Source organism: Cynocephalus volans, chromosome 12, assembly GCF_027409185.1.
Source record: "Cynocephalus volans isolate mCynVol1 chromosome 12, mCynVol1.pri, whole genome shotgun sequence".
NCBI lineage: Eukaryota > Metazoa > Chordata > Mammalia > Dermoptera > Cynocephalidae > Cynocephalus > Cynocephalus volans.
The window spans coordinates 81,584,573-81,602,468 of NC_084471.1; the positions used below are offsets into that span (position 1 = coordinate 81,584,573).

The window sequence follows — 17,896 nt, forward strand, 5'->3', positions numbered from 1 at the left end:
CTCCCTTCCCACAATTACTACTCTAAGACTCTTATTTTGCACATATGCCAAGATCCCATGTTTTAATTCAAAACTCAACATGCAAAAGAAACAATAAAAAAGAAAGACTTAGAATGTGTGTATATATGCACTTATAAAAATGGCATTTTCACCAGTAACTTGTGATATTGGTCCCATTAACTTCTACTAAGAGATGGCAAGTGAAAATTCTGATCAACTGCTACAGTACTAAGAATTTGAGAGAATCCAGGCTCAGATGGAAAGAGTACCATGATCAATTAGCAATGTCTGCCCTGGGTGCCAAATAGGAGACTACTTGCTATTATTGCTTTAAAGTTACTATAATAGTAGGCAACTCTCCCATATGATGTGCAACTGCTAGCACATGAAGAGTGGCAGACTATGCCCCTCCATCAAATATGCCACTTTGGCATAAGGATTATTTTGAGCAAAAGGTACTTGAAAAACAGCAGCGCTCTGACTCCAGCCACATGGAATTACATACTGCATTCAAAGCTTGCTATGTTCTCCTCAGGCCTTCAGTCTTTTTCACACACCCAGAATGTCCCTTGCAATCTTGTTGGTCCACTTGGCAAACTTCCATACTTCCTACAAAGCCCACCTCAGTCATCAGCTCTCTTTGAGAAGCCTTACCTGACTTGTACACCTCTGATGTGCCCTTGCCCTCCCATGCTGCCTCAAAAATCTTCACATACCTCTCTCAATGTTTGTCACATTGTTTTGTAGTATTTTTGAACCATGGTTGTCTTCCTGGACTTTTAAGTTCCTCAGTGACAGGAAATGGGTCTTATTCATCTTTTTATCAACCTACCTTTTCTGACCCACTCATTATATTGTTAAGATTCTGCTCTTAAGGAAAATTACTATTTCACACAACTGACTTATTGTTTAATCTTTTTGCTGTCAAAGATTGAAAAAGTAACATACAGCTACTTCAAGGAGTAAATGTTTAGAAAATGATTTAAAAGCACTCTACATAGGTTTCACAGGAACTCTACCTGTGAAAGCACTTTGTAACTGCATAAGATTAACATATATGAGACATCTATGGTTATGATATCTATGTGACATCTAATGGAATTTTGTAGTAGGATACAAAGCTTCAAACTGCAATAATGCCCTTAATCTGCCCCTGTCCCTTTCAACACTCCTTGCCTCTTCTGTGATGCCCTTTGAGGAACTGGAGTTTTTAGGCCCAGAGAAAACTTTTGTATTACATATAACCAAGAAAGGAACAACAACCAGAATTCAACTAAAAGACACAGCAACCAAAGGATATAAACAAGAAAGACAGTGTTCACTCTCATTAATCATCAGGGAAATGCAAATTAAATGCAGAGTATGATACCTCTTTGGCCCCATCAGATTGACTGAAAATTTTAAATCTGATAATACCAAGTATTGGTGAGGATATGAAGCAATGTTAACTCTCTTATGTTTTTAGTGGAATATGAATTGATAAAACCACTAAGAATTCAGCATTCTCTAAATATAGATGCTAGAGAAATTCTTACGTATTTACGCAGGGTTTTGTTAAATTTTCACTATTAATTCAACAAATATTTATTGATTACCTAAATTCTAGGCACTTGAGCATATCAATGAGCAAAAGGAAATGCAATAAACAAAAAGATATATAACAAGTAAATCATTTCTCAGAAGGCGGTAAGTGCTAGGGGAAAGGGGGGGGAGCTAAAAGAAGAAGATAAATGGGTGTGGAGTGTGGGGAGTGGAAGGAGCGCAGGTTTCAGTATTAAACAGAGTGTTCATGAGGCACCTGGCTTGGGGCACCTTCCTTTCCCCATGGCAGGTGCCTCTGGACTTTGCCTTCTCACCCCCGCTGGGCGGTGGAGGCGATAAGCCAGGGGGGCAGAGCCGGGCTGGGTGGACCCTCAGACCTGCCTAAGCTTCCAAGGCCCTCCCAGCGGGCCAGGAATCCGGCTGGGGGTTGGGCCAGGCTCTGAGTGTGGGGGATTCCCGCGTCCTCTGCCATCTGAGTCCTGTGGCGGGATGATGTCCCGCAGACTTCGGGTGGGAGTGGGGCTGGTGCCTCCCGGGAGCTGGCATGGAGAGCCACTGGGGTGGGCCTCCCGCAGCCCTGCACGGCCACCCCTGGTGCTGTGAAGCTGGAGGTGGAGAAGCTGGAGGTGGAAGACCCTGAGGAGCCCCAGCACATCAAGGCTCTGCAGAAAGAACTCGGGCAGCGTGCCAAGCTCCTGAAGCAGAAGAGGATCACCTGGGGGTATACCCAGGCTGATGTGGGCACACCCTGCGGTTCTCTTTGGAAAGGGGTTCAGCCAACACACACCCCCTGCCGTTCTGAGGCTCTGCAGCTCAGCTTCATAAATGTGTGCAAGCTGCGGCCCCTGCTGCAGAAGTGGCTGCAGGAAGCTGACAACAACGAAAATCTTCAGGAGGCAGCAAAGCAGAGACCCTCGTGCAGGCCAGAAAGGGAAAGCGAACGAATGTGGAGAACCGAGTGAGAGGCAACCTGGAGCCCTTGTTCCTCAGCGACGGAAGCCCACGCCGTAGCACATCGGCCACGCTACCCAATGTGGTTCTGCAACCGGCGCCAGAAGACAAACGATCAAGCAGTGACTATTCATTCGCAGAGAGAGGATCTGGAGGCTGCTGGGTCTGGGTCTCCTTTCTCAGGGGCACCCATATCCTTTCCTCTGTCCCTGGGGCCCCTCTTTGGTACCCCAGGCTATGGGAGCCCTCACTTCACCATACGGTACTCCTTGGTCCCTTTCCTGGAGGGCGAAGCCTTGCGCTCTGTCTCTGTCACCACTCTGGGCTCTCCCATGCATTCAAACTGAGGTGCTTGACCTTCCTAGGAAAGGGGAGAAGCTCGGGAAAGAGAACTACGTATCTGGGCGTTTGGGGGTAAGTTCTTCATTCATTGAGAAGGGAACACAGATGGTGGGGGCAGGGAACTTTGTGGGAACTGATTGAAAGGAAGGTGAAGTTCAATGATGCTCTTGATTTTAATCCCCGCGTCACTCATCACTTTGTTCTTAAATAAAAAAGCCTGGGACTCAGGAGATAGGTAAAAACAAACAAACAAAAACAGGGTGTTCAAGGTGGCCCTCTTTGGGACGTTGGAATTTCAACAAGGCTTGAAGATGAGGGAATCATTTGGGGAAGAGCGTTCCACCAGGTGGAGAGCGAGCTCAAGACAGCTAAGCTCTAAAGGCCAATGTTACTGGAGCAGGACGAGCAAGCAGGCAAAAGCAGGAATTGAGGTGGGAGGGAGGCCTCATATGTAGGCTCTCGTGGACCACTGTGGGGATTCGGACTTTGCATGAAATGAGACGTCACTGCAGAGTTCTGAGCAGAGATGTGACAAGATGTGACAAATTTCAACAGCATCACTCTGGCTGCAGTGCTGAGACTTTAGGAGAGAGCAGGATAGGAGCAGGGAGAACAATCAAGGTTCTTGTCAAAACCCTGGCAAGAGATGAGGGTGCTTAGGCAGAGGTAGTGAGGTACAGCTGGACTCTAGGTATATTTTAAAAGTAGACTTCCTGATAGATGTAAGGCGAGGTATGAGAGAAAGAGAGGGGAGTCCAGGATGACTCTGAGACCTCTGGTCTGAACAAGGGGAAGGATGGGACCGTCATCAACTGACACAGCAGACAGAGCAGGTTTTGGAGAGAAGATAGGTAAGTTCAGTTTTGCACATGCTAACTTTGACATATTTAACCATAAATAAAATGAGCTTTATTACAGTCAAATTTACAGACAGTAAATAGAAATGAAGATTTATTCAAAAATTTCCAAGTATGCATAGTGATTTTTGAGAATGAAAAGAGAAACTAAATTGCCAGTTTAACTTTGGAGATTATTAGTAGACTTCAATTACTCTTATTTTAATAAATATGAAAAACAAAAGCTGGCTATATATAAAGGCATTATAAGCTTATAAGATATTATACGTTTTAAAGACTGGATCATTACACATGGACTGCTTTACTTTAGAAGCAAATGAATTGGTTTTAATACTCTGTATTTACATAAATTATTCAAACAATGATGTGGCTTTTCCAATTCATGAAACTTTTTAAAACATTTAGGTTTAATGATTGAGACACTATGTGACAATATGTGAGCTTTACCAAAATAATCATCAACTACAGAGAATGTTGTGAATCAAACCTCTTGAGGAAAAAAAAAAAAAAATATATATATATATATATATATATATATATTAGTATTAATTGCTAAAAAAGCTATTTTGAGTAATATCTAGCATGGCAGGAAATAGGCCAATGTTAAAAGTGGTGAACAAAAAGAAAGACTTATGTTGGAGGATGCTCAGTAATTTGTTTGACTGGTAGGATCTGTACAAAGTGAATGTGCCATTGTTTTCCAAGGCCTTAGGGTATTTTCTGAGGCTGAGGCAAAACAAGTTCTAACTATTGAACAAATCTATTTCAAAATCTACACACTCCGAGTCAGATCCAAATGCAAGTTTATATAATCTCTAATCCAAAATTTAGCTTTTTCTTCTTTAAACCTATAATTCTTCAAAAATATTTGTTTACTGGTAATTATAAACACAAACATAAACCTTATATTGTTGACATATTTCTACATAATCACCACTAATAGAGGGATGCCATACTGCCACTCCTTTTAAAATTACCAAAATAAATTGTAGCTATGATCTCATTAGCGCTCAAGAAAAAAACAAAACTGAAACAAGACTTAATTACATGCTCTTTTTTAGGATCTAGATCAGAGTTTCTCCAACTCAGCGCTATTGACATTTGAGTTCAGATAAATCTTCATTGCGGGGGGCTGTCCTGTGCATTGTAGGATGTTGGGCAGCGCCCCTACTCTCTACCCGCTAGATGCCGGCAGCAACTGCCACAAGTGGTATCAAGCAAAATGTCTCCAGATATTACCAATGGTCCATAAGGGGAGAGGGAGTAAAATTGTTTCCAGATGAGAACTACTGATCTAGAATAACAGTCCTCAATTAAATTAAAATTATATAATGGATCTTGAAGTCTCAGTACCCTCACCGTTCACAACGTGAAAGGGATTTGCAATGAAGTGGGAATAAAGGTGTCGGTGTGATAATCCCTTGCTCCATGCAGGAAGTCCCCATTAGCATCCCCTTCCCTTTTCTGCCTCAGTCACCCAAATGCTCTTAAGAGTTTAGAGAAATTAAAAGTAGCTTCTCTTCACTAAAGGGTAGAGAACTTGCATTGTTGGTTAACACCCAATCTATGTGTCAGCTCAACTGCCTCACTTCAGGGCTGTTGGTCTCTGTAGGGCACACATTCAGAGTTTTAAACAAAGAATAGCAGAAACAAAGTGGAAGAAATGTGGTGACGGAGCAGTGTTACTGAAGGCCTGCCATGAGCTATGAGAGGGGAAGCAGTAGTACAAAAGGCAGAAAAAAACCTCAGTTGGATGAATGAAATATATAGTAGGTCAGATTGCAATGAGTGGGGAAAAAAAAGTAGAAATGTGGTACTATAATCTGAATGTCTGTGTCCTCCCAGAATTCCTGTTGACATCCTCACCCCCAAGGTGACGGTATGATAAGGTATGGGCCTTTGGGAGGTGATCAGGTCATGGGGGCTGAGCCCTTATGAATGGGATTAGTGCCCTTTAAAAGAGGCCCCAGAGAGACCTATCTTTCCACCATGCGAGGTTATGGTGAAAACACGGCAGTGTTAAGAACCGGAATGCAGTCCTTCACCAGACACCGACACACCAGTTTACAGTGTTTTGTTAACAGTAGTCTGAACAGACTAAGACATAGGGGAATATAAAATGTCAGGGTTAAGGGTGGGTTGAGACACTAGCCATGCGTGTCTGGGAAGGACCAAACCACAAGTGGGAGTATTTTGAAAAAGAAGCATAACGTACTCTGTGCTTTATTTAATACCTGGAAATAGAAAATTGTATATAACTAAGCCATACTTAAGATAGGCAGTAAATATGTATTTAAACAGCAATATATTGACCTTAATAAAACTACAAAAGAATAAAAGCAAGGTCAAGTGCTGTCTCCCTAAAGACGGATTATTCTGGCACACAGCAGCTCAGGAACAACACTGCTATGACTTTTCTCAATACACTGAAAAAAAATGAAGTAATGCAATGCATCTTCCAAAAAAAAAAAAAAAAGGCTTTTTAAAATAGTGAAAATTTGCCTTTGATCTGAGCAATTACATAAACTAGAATTATATTCATTTTTTATATTCTTACGTCATATCTGATCTTTGTCCACTCGGGTCTAATGAGCAATATGAAATTTTGTATTCTGCAAATAAAATGGCTTAAAACATCCTAAAAAAAAAAAAAAAAAAAAAAAAAAAAGGCTGTATAGGGAGGAGTATGCTCAAAAGAAAAGGTTCTAAGCTTATGAATGGGCTATTCATTTGAATTACCAATCATATGACTTGTTTGATAGCCATACATACACCATACCACTACAAATACAGCTAGTCGCGAGAATAAAGACAAATATCCCCTAATTTAGAAGATGACATTTAAAACATGGTTTAAAGGTTTCTTTCAGAAATCCTTAAAACATAGAGCTTTAAAGACACTTTTTTCTTTGCAAGAATGCGAAAATGACCAAAATGTAAAGTGATTTTTCCAAAGCACAATAATTCTGAAAATGTCAGTATTGCTTCATGACTATTCAGCATTTATTATAAATGAAAATCTATTAGGAAGAAACTGTACATTAAACCATAGTGTAGCTTAGCTCTTTGTGTTACATTTCAAAAGGACATGCTCTCTATCATCAAAACTATAATTTTGTGTTTCTCCAAGTAAATACCCAATTCACTGGAAATTTCTTTGTAAAAGGAAATGATCACTGAACAAAACATTCAAAGCTTTCCACCATTATATCTTTTGTCTTTCCCCTTGTTGACCCCAATCCTGAATGAAGGGACTGTTTACTTCTGACATCTGTGGATGCCCTTACTAAAATGTGTTTTCAAGCCCAAGTTCCTTAATACTATAAAATCACAGATCCTCTGACATCTAACAAGTCACTTCTGCCTGACAGTAGTTCCAAACACATTTATTACACAGATAGTAAGTTCGGCCCTGTGCTAGGTCAGGCAGAATGCATGAAAAGATCACAGAACCGGTAAGGGGACATGCAAACAATTTCAGCAACGTGAACAGAACCATAATAGAGAAACACATAAGTTGTTTCACGAGCAGAGCAAATAACAACCTCTGCCTGGGAAGGTTCACAGATTGACTCTTCTCTTAAAAAACAGTGTACCCAATTCATTTCTTTTACAGCTTAACACTGTTTCGTTATGGTCTTCATTTTTCTGGATAGAAGAAGATTGTTCACTGGTCAACAAAACACCTGCCCTGATCAGAAACCCCCAATAAGCGTACCTTGTGGCTTTGGATATGCAGCTGTGTGTTTCGCAGGCGTTTTCCCATTTATTCCCTGAGCCTCTTCATCAGATTCATTCCGATCAATCAGCGTAGTTGTGCTGTTTGTCGAACAAGGTGGAACTATAGTGATCTTTGGACAGAAACTGCTACCTGTGAGAGTTCAGAAAGAAAGGGCAGGTAAATACAGAGGCACAGCACAACGCTGTCTTGTAAGTTAAATTTCTCCTAATCCCATAAAACAAAAACAGTCATAATAACAAGACCAGGCACAGAAATATTTTCCCCTTGTGTGCTGGCCTTGACAAAGAGTTTTACTGGGAAAGATCTCATTCCACGTGCTTTAGAGATCTTATAACACATGCTGACAGAAGACTGCTACACACACACACTCCTCCAAAAGGGCAGAATGCAGCTGCTATGATGCAGACAAGGAAGAGGACTGGAGGGCCCCAGCACTAAGCCATTAAAAGCGTTCCTTTCCAGTGTCCAGTCAGTCACCAGTCATCAAGCAACTCCAAGTGAACAAAGCAGGAAAGAACCAACATGACAGCTGACCTAAAGACTCCAGAAGAATGGTTAGATTAGAAATGAATAAATACAGGCATGCACACACACAAAACCTCTCACCCACCAGCTTACTCAGGCTCCACATCAACATCCGTGACACAAGCTAAAACTGACCCATGTTTTCCAAAGAAGGAATGGTGAGATCATACAGATATCAATGCCATGTTCATTTAGAATTTAAAACCCAAAATGTCCTATAAAACAACACTGAAATACATCATGAGACATAGAAGAAGGGGAAAAGATGTTATATATGAATTTCAGAGACTTTTTAAAAAAGTCATGTCAGTGTTTTCTCTATACACACATGTTAAATTTCCCTCTCTTCTGGTTGACATGGTGATGATATTAACAATAGACTGAACTCTGCTTGAGAGAAAATAAAATTTCTACCAAGAAATTCACTGTAACTGAATCGAAGTATGCAATTTAAGAAACTATCACTTGGTTAAGATACAAAGAGTTTCATCTTTATAGAATCCAAATATCTAAAAAGAGAACTATTAGAGATTATTCAAAACAAGATAAACTATTAAAAAATTAACTTTCTATTAAGCCAAAAAATTTCCTCTTACTCCAAATGATTATTAAATAATATTGATTGAAAACTTTGATACTGCTTTATTTTATGTGCTCCCCTTAAAATTTATCTTGGTAAAACAGATTTTATTTGATAGAATACTATTAAAATTGTAAACAGAAAAATAAAAGTTTAAATCTTTAAATGTGTGAACTATTTACCTCCTTAAAAAAATGGTGTGAAGTAGGCAAAGTATAACCCTAAAACCTCACAGCATATCATCAACCACTTGGCCTTTTAGAAGGGTTTGGATGTTTTTTTCAACAGTGATCCCAAGAATGGCTTAGTATCCTAAAGGCCACCTGGTGGAGTCTAGTGAAGGATTGCTTCAGGGCAGAAACAGTGAAAAGTCAAAGCTCAACTATAAATCAGAGGAAGAAACTGTAACATTACCATAAAATGAGACCCTGCCAAAGCAAAAATGTAACTTTAGCATCAATTTACAAGAGCAAGCAGCAACCAAAGTATTTTTTTAAAAGTGCAGTTAATGGGTTAAATGAGAAAACAAATTGAGTCTTTAAAAAAATAGATCACCACTGTTACATATTAAAATATGAAACAATTTCAACAGCCTATTTTTATTTTTTTATTGAAACATAATTGATGATATATATCTGTGGGGTACAGCGTTGGATAGCAACACCTGTGTGCAATATGTGATACTCAAATAAGGGTAATTACTATATTTATTGTTATACAAGATAATCATTTTTTGTAGCCCTTTACCAATTTCTCACTATTTAGAAACAAAATATATCTTACAAAAATATTAATCTGAAATTGAAAATTTTTTAGGCATATAATTTCTGGATAGCAAATTTTCTGGGTATGATGGGTTTTACAAGTGTCATATGTATAGGCTGTACCTCCCATAGATGTGTCAAAATGCCTGCAAAAAGAGATCAACTATACATCCATTTCCCCATAATTCATTAAAGTCATGATTACAGATCTTTTGCCCATGGCAATAAATCCAAAGCCAGAAACTTCATTTCAGATCACTGTTTAAAACAAGTCTCCAAACTTCAGCTACTATCACAAAACATGAAAACATGGTGAAGGACACAGAGAACACTTACATTTTTCTAAAGGTTGTTTAAAAAAAAAAGAAAAGGAAAGGAAAAAGGCAATGACAAACAAGCAACAGAGACCATATGTGGCTACAAGGCCAAAAATATTTACTATCTGGTCCTTTACAGGAAAAGTTTGCTGACCACCATGAAGGTCAAACATATCACAGTAAAGGATGTTTACCTAAAAGAAGCACCATTTCATTAAATACTTCATCTGCTAACATCTCGGATACTGGCAATAAAAAGTAAAACTTTTTGCTTGTTTATGACTGACTCAGCCTACTCACATTTAGGGACAGTCCTTATTTGGGTGCCAGTTGCATAACAGGAAATTGAGACCAAAATTATAACCAGATGGTCTGCCCATTCAAGAAATTTTACATTAATTATAGGGGCTTCTTAGATTCCAAATTACCAAGAACCACTAGGAGTGATTTATAATTAAACAATTACCTTGGGCATGGACATAATTAATTACAGTATGTTAGTTGGCATGGGGAGCAGAGAGGTACTTATTTAAATATTAGCTCCTCCTGAAGACTGGTAATCTTTTTAGCCACTAGTCCTAACCCACTTTGCACTGTCTTTGGGTTACTTACTTTCTGTAGGAATGTCTATATGCTAATCTCAGATATTCCCAATTAATCCAGAACTAATTAATTTCATCTTTGACTCCATATGGCTCCCTGTTCAAACTAAAGAGGTTGCCACTATGGCTTAACTTTCAATTTATCTGGGTTTTTTTGCATTTCAATAGTCATGCATTACGTTATACTTTTGAGTGGCAGATATTCCCTGACCAGTTAGGGTGAGTTTTGACCACTATCTGCAAAACTCTCTGCTGTGCTGTTAAGTTTTATCAAATCATTCTTGATTGGGAAATGGCTCTTTGACATTTTATTTGGACTTTCTCTTTGGTCACCCACTCCAAAGGAAAGTCCACTCAGTTCTCTGGTTGTTCAGGCCTGACCTCTTGCCACAGTGTCCATAACCTCAGGATCTCCATGGTCTTGTTTATGGCCATAGTTACACTGCCTCATCATGTACAGCTTCTCTCTTAACTGCCCCAAGTCTCTAGCCCACAAGATCTCAATGGACTTCACCCTCAGGACAAGAGATCTCTTGGATTTAAAACAGCAGAAGTGTTTTCCTAGGGGAGACAGTCTTTTTAAGAGCTAATTGTCCAGAAGTACAGAGAACTTTAAAAAACAAAAACCACTTTATTTTGAAATGATGTTGGATTTACAAGGGAGTTGTATTTAGGTTCCCCTAATACTATATATCTTATATAACTATGGTGTATTTATCAAAACATTGGTACAACACAAAACTAAGGACTTTATTCAGATTTCACCAATTTCTCCATTAACATCCCTTTTCTGTTATAGGACCCAATCTAGGATATCACATTGCATTCCACTCCTATTGTCTCCTGAGTGGACTCCAGTCTGTGAGAGTTCCTTAGACCTTACTTGTCTTGCATGACTGGCAATTTCGAAGAATGTCAGGTATTTTGTAGAATAACCCTCAAATTGGGTTTCTCTGATGTTTTGTCATGTTTGACTGGGCTTATGGGTTTGGGGGAGGAAGAGCACAGAGGCCATGTGCCCATCTCACTTCATTATATTGCATGATCAACATGATTATCGTGGGATGTTAACCTTGGTCAGTTGGTAGGGTGCTATTTACCAGGTTTCTCCACTGTAAAAGATCATATTTACTATGAGACATTTTTCAACAGTTTTTTCCTATGATCTCTTAAAAATACTCCCCCATTTATCTCACAGATTGCAGATAAGGGTCATATCTCCCATGTGCTGGTTAAAATACTTGGACTAAGAGATCAATTGCATTCTGAAAAAATAAAGCCATGAAGGTTATAAAATTCATGGTTGACAACTCTATTGCTAAGGGGAACAAATCTATAGCCAGGAAATTTATTTCACAGCCTTATTTCAAACTATTCCCCAAACTTTGAGAGCTGATTAATAAATTTTCCAGGAGACTAATAATCAAATCACAGAGGATCTTAGAAAAGAAAACCTGATGAAAAATTTTAAAAAGTTCCTTGGACCTAGGAATTGCACTTCTAGGAATCTAATCTACAGAAATAGTCCTGTGTGTGTAAAGGTGTGTAACTGGAGAGTCAATACAACAACTATGGAACATAGGCAGCAGACTGGAAAGATCTCCAAGACATTGTTAAATAAAAGATAAAATACTGTAGAACAGTATGTATAGTATGATTTCATTTAAAAAAAAGATATATACAGAGGTATATAAATATATTGAAAGGGATGGAAGGTAACACAGCAAACTTAACTTCGGGAACTGGGGATGGGGTAAGGTGAGAAAATGGATAAGAATTTTCATGTTTTGCTGTCTATACAGCTATATCACTTACATCTTTTATAACAGAAATGTATTTATAAATTACTTATACATAAAAAAGAGAAAATCTATGAAAATCACCAAGTATACACAGTACAAAAATTTTTAAAAAGTATATCTTTTATAGTACTCATAGCAGCATTATTCACAGTAGCCAAAAGGTGGAAGCAACCCTACTGTCCATCAATGGATGAATGAATAAAGAAATGTGATATATACATACAATGGAGTATTATTACACTTCAAAAAGGAAGGAGGTGACAACACATGCTACAACAAGGATGAACCTTGAGGACATTGTGCTAGGTGAAATCAACCACTACAAAAAGACAAATACCATATAATTCCACTTATATGAAGTACTTCGAGAATAGTCAAATTAATAGAGATAGAAACTAGAATGATGGTTCCCAGAAGCTGGGAGGAGGCAATCGGAAGTTTTATTGTTTAATGGGTATAGAGTTTCAGTTTTACAAGAAAAAAAGAGCTCTGTGGATGGATGGTGGTGCTGGGAGCACAAAAATGTGAATGTATTTAATGCCAATGATCTGTAAAATTAAAAATGGTGAAGATGGTAAATTTTGTATTATATGTTTTTTATCACAAATAAAAAGTTGAAAAAAATTTTTAAAGCATATTTCTTGCTTAATGAAGAAAAAGTAAAAAAAAAAAAAAAATCAAGTTGTTCTTATCTCTAGCACAGCAAGAAGTCATATTAAAAGCTCATTAAAGTTGAAGTGCTGCTGGGATTAATGCTCGGTTCTCTCCTCTCCTCACCTGCACTCACTTCCTTGGTGATCATCTCAGCCAGTCTCATGCCTTTTTACATGCTGGGATTTCTATACTTACATCTCCATACCAGACCTCTCACCCAAAGTCCAGATTCATACATTCAATTGTCTACCAGCCTCTCCACTAGTATGTCCAAGAGCTACCTTCAAATCAACATACTCAAATCTGAACCCCTCATCTCCCAACTCTTACCAAAACCAACTGCCTTTACAGTTTTCTCCATCTCAGTTAATAGCAACTCCACGTATGCTTAGGTCAAAAACTTCAGCAGTATCCAAAAGTCCTCTCTTTTTCTCTAATACTCCACATCCTATCCATCAGGAAATCCTGTTGCTCTACCCTCAAAATATTTCCAGATTCTGACCATCCATCATCACCTCCGCTACTACTATTCTGGCCTAAACTACCGTAATCTTCAATTGGATTACAGCAAGACCCCTCTACCTGGTCTCTCTGCTCCTTCTTTTGTCTCTGATACAGCCCATATTTTCAAACCAGGACCAGAGAGATCCTTTTAAAACCCAAATCAGATCGTGTGCTTAAAATTCTCCAATGGCTCCACATTACTCAGAGTAAAATTTCAAGTTTGCAGGCTCCACAAGATGTGGCCTTAGCCCCATTGCCACTCTTACCTTATCCCCTACTCTTGCCCCTTTTTCATGCCATTCCAGTCATGCTGGCTCCTTGTTGTTCCTCAGTCAGACCAAGCACACCTTACAGCCTTTGGACTAGCCGTTATCTGCTGGAATGCTCTTCGCCCAGATAACTGCTGGCTGATTGCTTTATCTTCAGATCTTGGCTCAAATTGCATCTTGTCAGCATGGACTACCCTGACCACACTACTTAGTATAACTGCTTCTCCTACTCTGCTTTACATTTTATTTTTTTCCATAGCACTTATCCTAACAAACTACATATTAATTTTACTTATTCTTTATTTTCTGTCTACCCTGGTTATAAGCTCCAGAAAGACAGTAATCTTTGTTCTAATGTGTCCCAAGAATACTACCCATCACATAGTAGGTGCCCAGTAAATGTTTGTTGAACAAATGAATTCTAGAGAATCTGGCCAAATTTCTTTTTATTGGCCTACATTCTTGGTTTCTATTTCATGAGAGATGTTTTCTAAATTCTGACAATAAGGAAATATGTAGCTTGTTTTACAGCCCAATCCATATAACATTTCAAATATTTCCATTTAATCTAAAATATAAAACATTCAAAGTTATTAGTACACGAATTTTAAATATTCAGAAAAATGTAAAAAAAAGCTTAAACCCAAATAATTTTCTTTACAAGTAAGAAGCAGATTTGTTGTAAAAATCTGGAATTGTGAAGCTATCTAGATGTTTGTCTTGATGAAAACAGCAGCAGCAAAAAATCCCAGCAACTGTTTCAGTTTATTATAATCTGTAATTTTACTACATTTACTAGAATCACTGACTAAAATGCACTATAGGCTGCCTATATTTCAGGCTCATCATCTGATGCTACCTAAAATGTTATGCTGTCAGATAAATGGCTTGAGGTCCTTAAGTTCAAAAGCAATATGAACTCAAAATAAGCCATGAAGGTAGGTAACTGCAGATATTCAATATTTTTAAGCTCTCACAGTTGGATGAGCATAAATAAAAACTGTAAAAAGGAAACCTTTACTATTGCATTTTTCATCTGCTTACACAATGATATGTGCACATAATTGAGATAGAAGAAATGTACAGTTTCTAAAAAGTAATTTTTAAGAATAATTGTTTTCAGACTAGAAATATTTATTTTCTCCAAAACATGCTCCATAATTATTTACTGACTTTTGTTGTTGTTGTTGTTATTGCTACCCCAAAGGGATGAAAAGGCTAATAATAAAATTTCTAGGGGCTGGCTGCTTAGTTCAGTTGGTTAGAGTGCCATCTGGTAACACCAAGGTCAAGAGTTCAGATCCCCATATTGGCCAGCCTCCAAAAGAAAAAGAAAAAAATTAGAATTCTGTTAAATAATCTAAAGCACCTCCTGCTATGCATGTCATAATTCCAGTTTTGAATGGCCATGGTGCCTCTTATGTAGCAGACTGTGTATCACTACACATTAAATGTGGGCTCTAGGGGTCCGAATCCCTGCTCCACCACTCTCTGGGTGACCATTTGTTGTTCGATGCTGTTGTCCCCTCACAGAAAGATTAAAAGTGATCCACGATGATTCCTGCACTGGGACTGAGATTGGCTTGGCCAGTGTTTTCTTATGTCGGGACCAAACTTCCCACTGCATCAAGAAGGGAATTGGAGGTGGCTCTCCCACCCCCAACCATGCAATGATGGAAGTTCCCCTTTTGGCTACATTCAGCTAAGAACCTTGGTCAAGATTACAGAAAGCTCTCACTGTTTAAAGCACACCAATTACTCTGTGTCTGCAGCCTTGACTAAAGCGGAAGGTGGGGGTAAACAGAAGCCACAATCAATTACATGTGTTTCTTTCTGCCTGCCTGCAAAAGACAATTCTGGTTGACACCGTCTTGAGCTGGAGGAGGTTCACAGCTGCTGTGCTTTATCTGCAAATTGTTTCCAATCCATCACATCACCCATTTCTTGGTCCCTTCTTTTATCGCTAACAACCATGTAGAAGAGACTGGGCCATAGCCTTATTAAAATACCCTGTGTTACAGCTACGATGTTGATGAGAAACGGGCCTGAGAAGTTATCCATCCATACAATCAGGTAAATGCTGAGCTTTGAGCTTTGATATTAATGAATATACTATGAAGATCTCTAAGCATATTACTATGCAAATGGACCTGATAATAGATGTCAGATTTCCCTGATATGATCGTCATCAGTACCAAAAAGGCAACTCAGATGCTACATACATGCACACCTAGGCTGCTTTCCTTGAACCCCAGAAGTATAACATTTAGCTGTTTGGATATCAATTGTACTGGTTATTATATATTATTAAGCACTGATTATATTGTTACGGCAATTAAAATATTCTGCAAGTCATCCCGTCATGTAATTAACATTTTCCTGGGTTCAAATCTTGGCTTTGCCATTTATTGGTAATCAGTTGGGCCAATCAATCAGCTGAGCAAATGACTCACTTTCTCTGTACTTCAATTTCTTCATCTCTAAATGAGAATTCATAGGATTCATAATAGTACCCACCTCAGAAGGCTGTTGTGAGGATTAAACTATTTCATTAGTTCTAGTGAAAGTACTACGACAGTAGCTGGCACACCATAAACACTGTAGAACTATGCGCTATTATCGCTGGTGCAATTCTCAGTGCTGCATGATGCCAGGGTAGTGATCAGGAGGCCAGATCCTCAGTCTCGCTTCCTCTGGTCTCCTAAGGCCCTTACCTCCTGCTGATTTCTATGCCTGCCCTGTCTGCTCATATTTGACCTCACCACTGTCTGAATTTTGTTTTTCTCCCACCAGCGCTTGCTCATGCTGCCTTACTTCTCAGCATATGCCATTTGCTTCAGTGCCCAATCCCTCTGCTACTCTTTGGGATTACCAATAGAACATTTTGGACAAATTCTGGCAAAACAATGACTCTCCTGCAAATTAATACAATAATGAATTATTACAAGTACACAGACCTTGTACATCAAGCATGAATCTTTTATTGAAAAAAGATAACAGTAATGATAAAATGATGTCTGACAATTGATGTAGAGCAAAATTTACTGCAGATAATTTAAGTCCCAAATGATTCAATCATTACTCTTTACAATATTGCGTTACCGTAAATGTGTATCCTGTATTCCATGAACTTTTTTTGTTTTTCCTGCATTTAACATTTCTTTGTTATTATTACTATTGCTAGTTTTTGGTAATGGATCATTTTCTGAAAAGCAAATTAAGTGCCTATGACCACTTAAAAAGAAAACCTCAATATTTAATTTTAATAGATCTCTTCTTTATCCCTCCAAAATATAAACTGTCTGTAAGCACCAAGAATATTCACTGATCAACTGCAAAAAGAATAACAAAATCTATCAAAAGTTTCTACTTTATTCCATTCTTTGTTTTTTCTTTTTTCTCCCTAATTAAATGTACTGAATAAACTCCCTAATTTAAAATGCCAGGTACTTGGCTAATTACTGGGGAAAGATGAACAAATAAGATATAATTCTTACCCTCAATAATTCATGGTTAAGATGGAAAAAGACAGGAACAATTCTGTAACTCTCTGGAACACCAGCCTCCCCACTCATCCATCCCCTGCTGAGTGTAGTTAGGAAGTGAATGTCCCAGCCCGGGCACAAAATAAGAACTTGAACTCAGGCAATAGCAGAGGGTGAGAAGAGGAATGGCAGTGAGGTGTACTGAAGAGAAAACCAGTGCCCCCACTGGCTGTGCAAGGTAGGGGTGAGGGGTGAGGAGTACAGGACGATGCTTGCTTAGGCTCCATGCTGGTATGACAGGGAAACAGTGCCTTTCTCTTTAAGAACATAAAAAGAACACAGTTGTGTGTGTGATGATTTTAGTAGCCTATGGGACTGTCCAGGATGCAGTCTGCCCTGACATTTATTATATTCAACCATCCCTAAATACTCCATTTGCCCTCATTTTTCAATCTCCTTGTTAAAGTTTTTAGATAGGTACAATTGTCCATAAGCTTTGACCCATTCATTGTTTTGTTTGTTTTTAGTCTCAGTAATTATGGGTTAATCACTTATTGAGAGCCCAGATAACTTCTTTGGGTGCTTGCTGGTTCCTTCAGAACTCCACTGGATTAAGGGAAGTCCATTAAAGAGCCCAGGTGAAAAAGTCACAGCAATATTCACTGTGCACACCAGATGCCCTGGTACAACTTTTCCCAAAGTATGTCCTGTGAAACACCACTCTGACAAGAGAATTGCTCTTCTTCTCCCATCCTCCACCCCTGGCCAAATCCCAGGATTCTATATGAAATATTTGTGACCTGACAAATTTTAAAGCTTCATCTTGTGTACTCATAATGCCAGTGGGCCTACTGAAGGTTCCGCAAAACTCTACAGGAGAAAATATCTGTTTAACTTTGAACCCAGTGTTTGTCCAGGAAAACTTTCCACCATATATTACGAGTCAACATCCCATGGAAC

At 38.7% G+C, this 17,896-nt stretch overlaps 1 protein-coding gene and 1 pseudogene across 1 annotated transcript in view; one reads left to right on the top strand and one right to left on the bottom strand.

The window, feature by feature from the left end:
* FGD4 (FYVE, RhoGEF and PH domain containing 4) overlaps positions 1-17,896 on the bottom strand; it is a 188,867-nt gene that overhangs the window by 53,949 nt on the left and 117,022 nt on the right. Inside the window, exon 2 of the mRNA XM_063075540.1 lies at positions 7,411-7,563. Within this exon, the coding sequence (XP_062931610.1) occupies positions 7,411-7,563 (153 nt within the window). The remainder of the gene's footprint in view (positions 1-7,410; positions 7,564-17,896) is intronic.
* On the top strand, positions 1,790-2,840 carry LOC134360939 (POU domain, class 5, transcription factor 1-like; annotated as a pseudogene).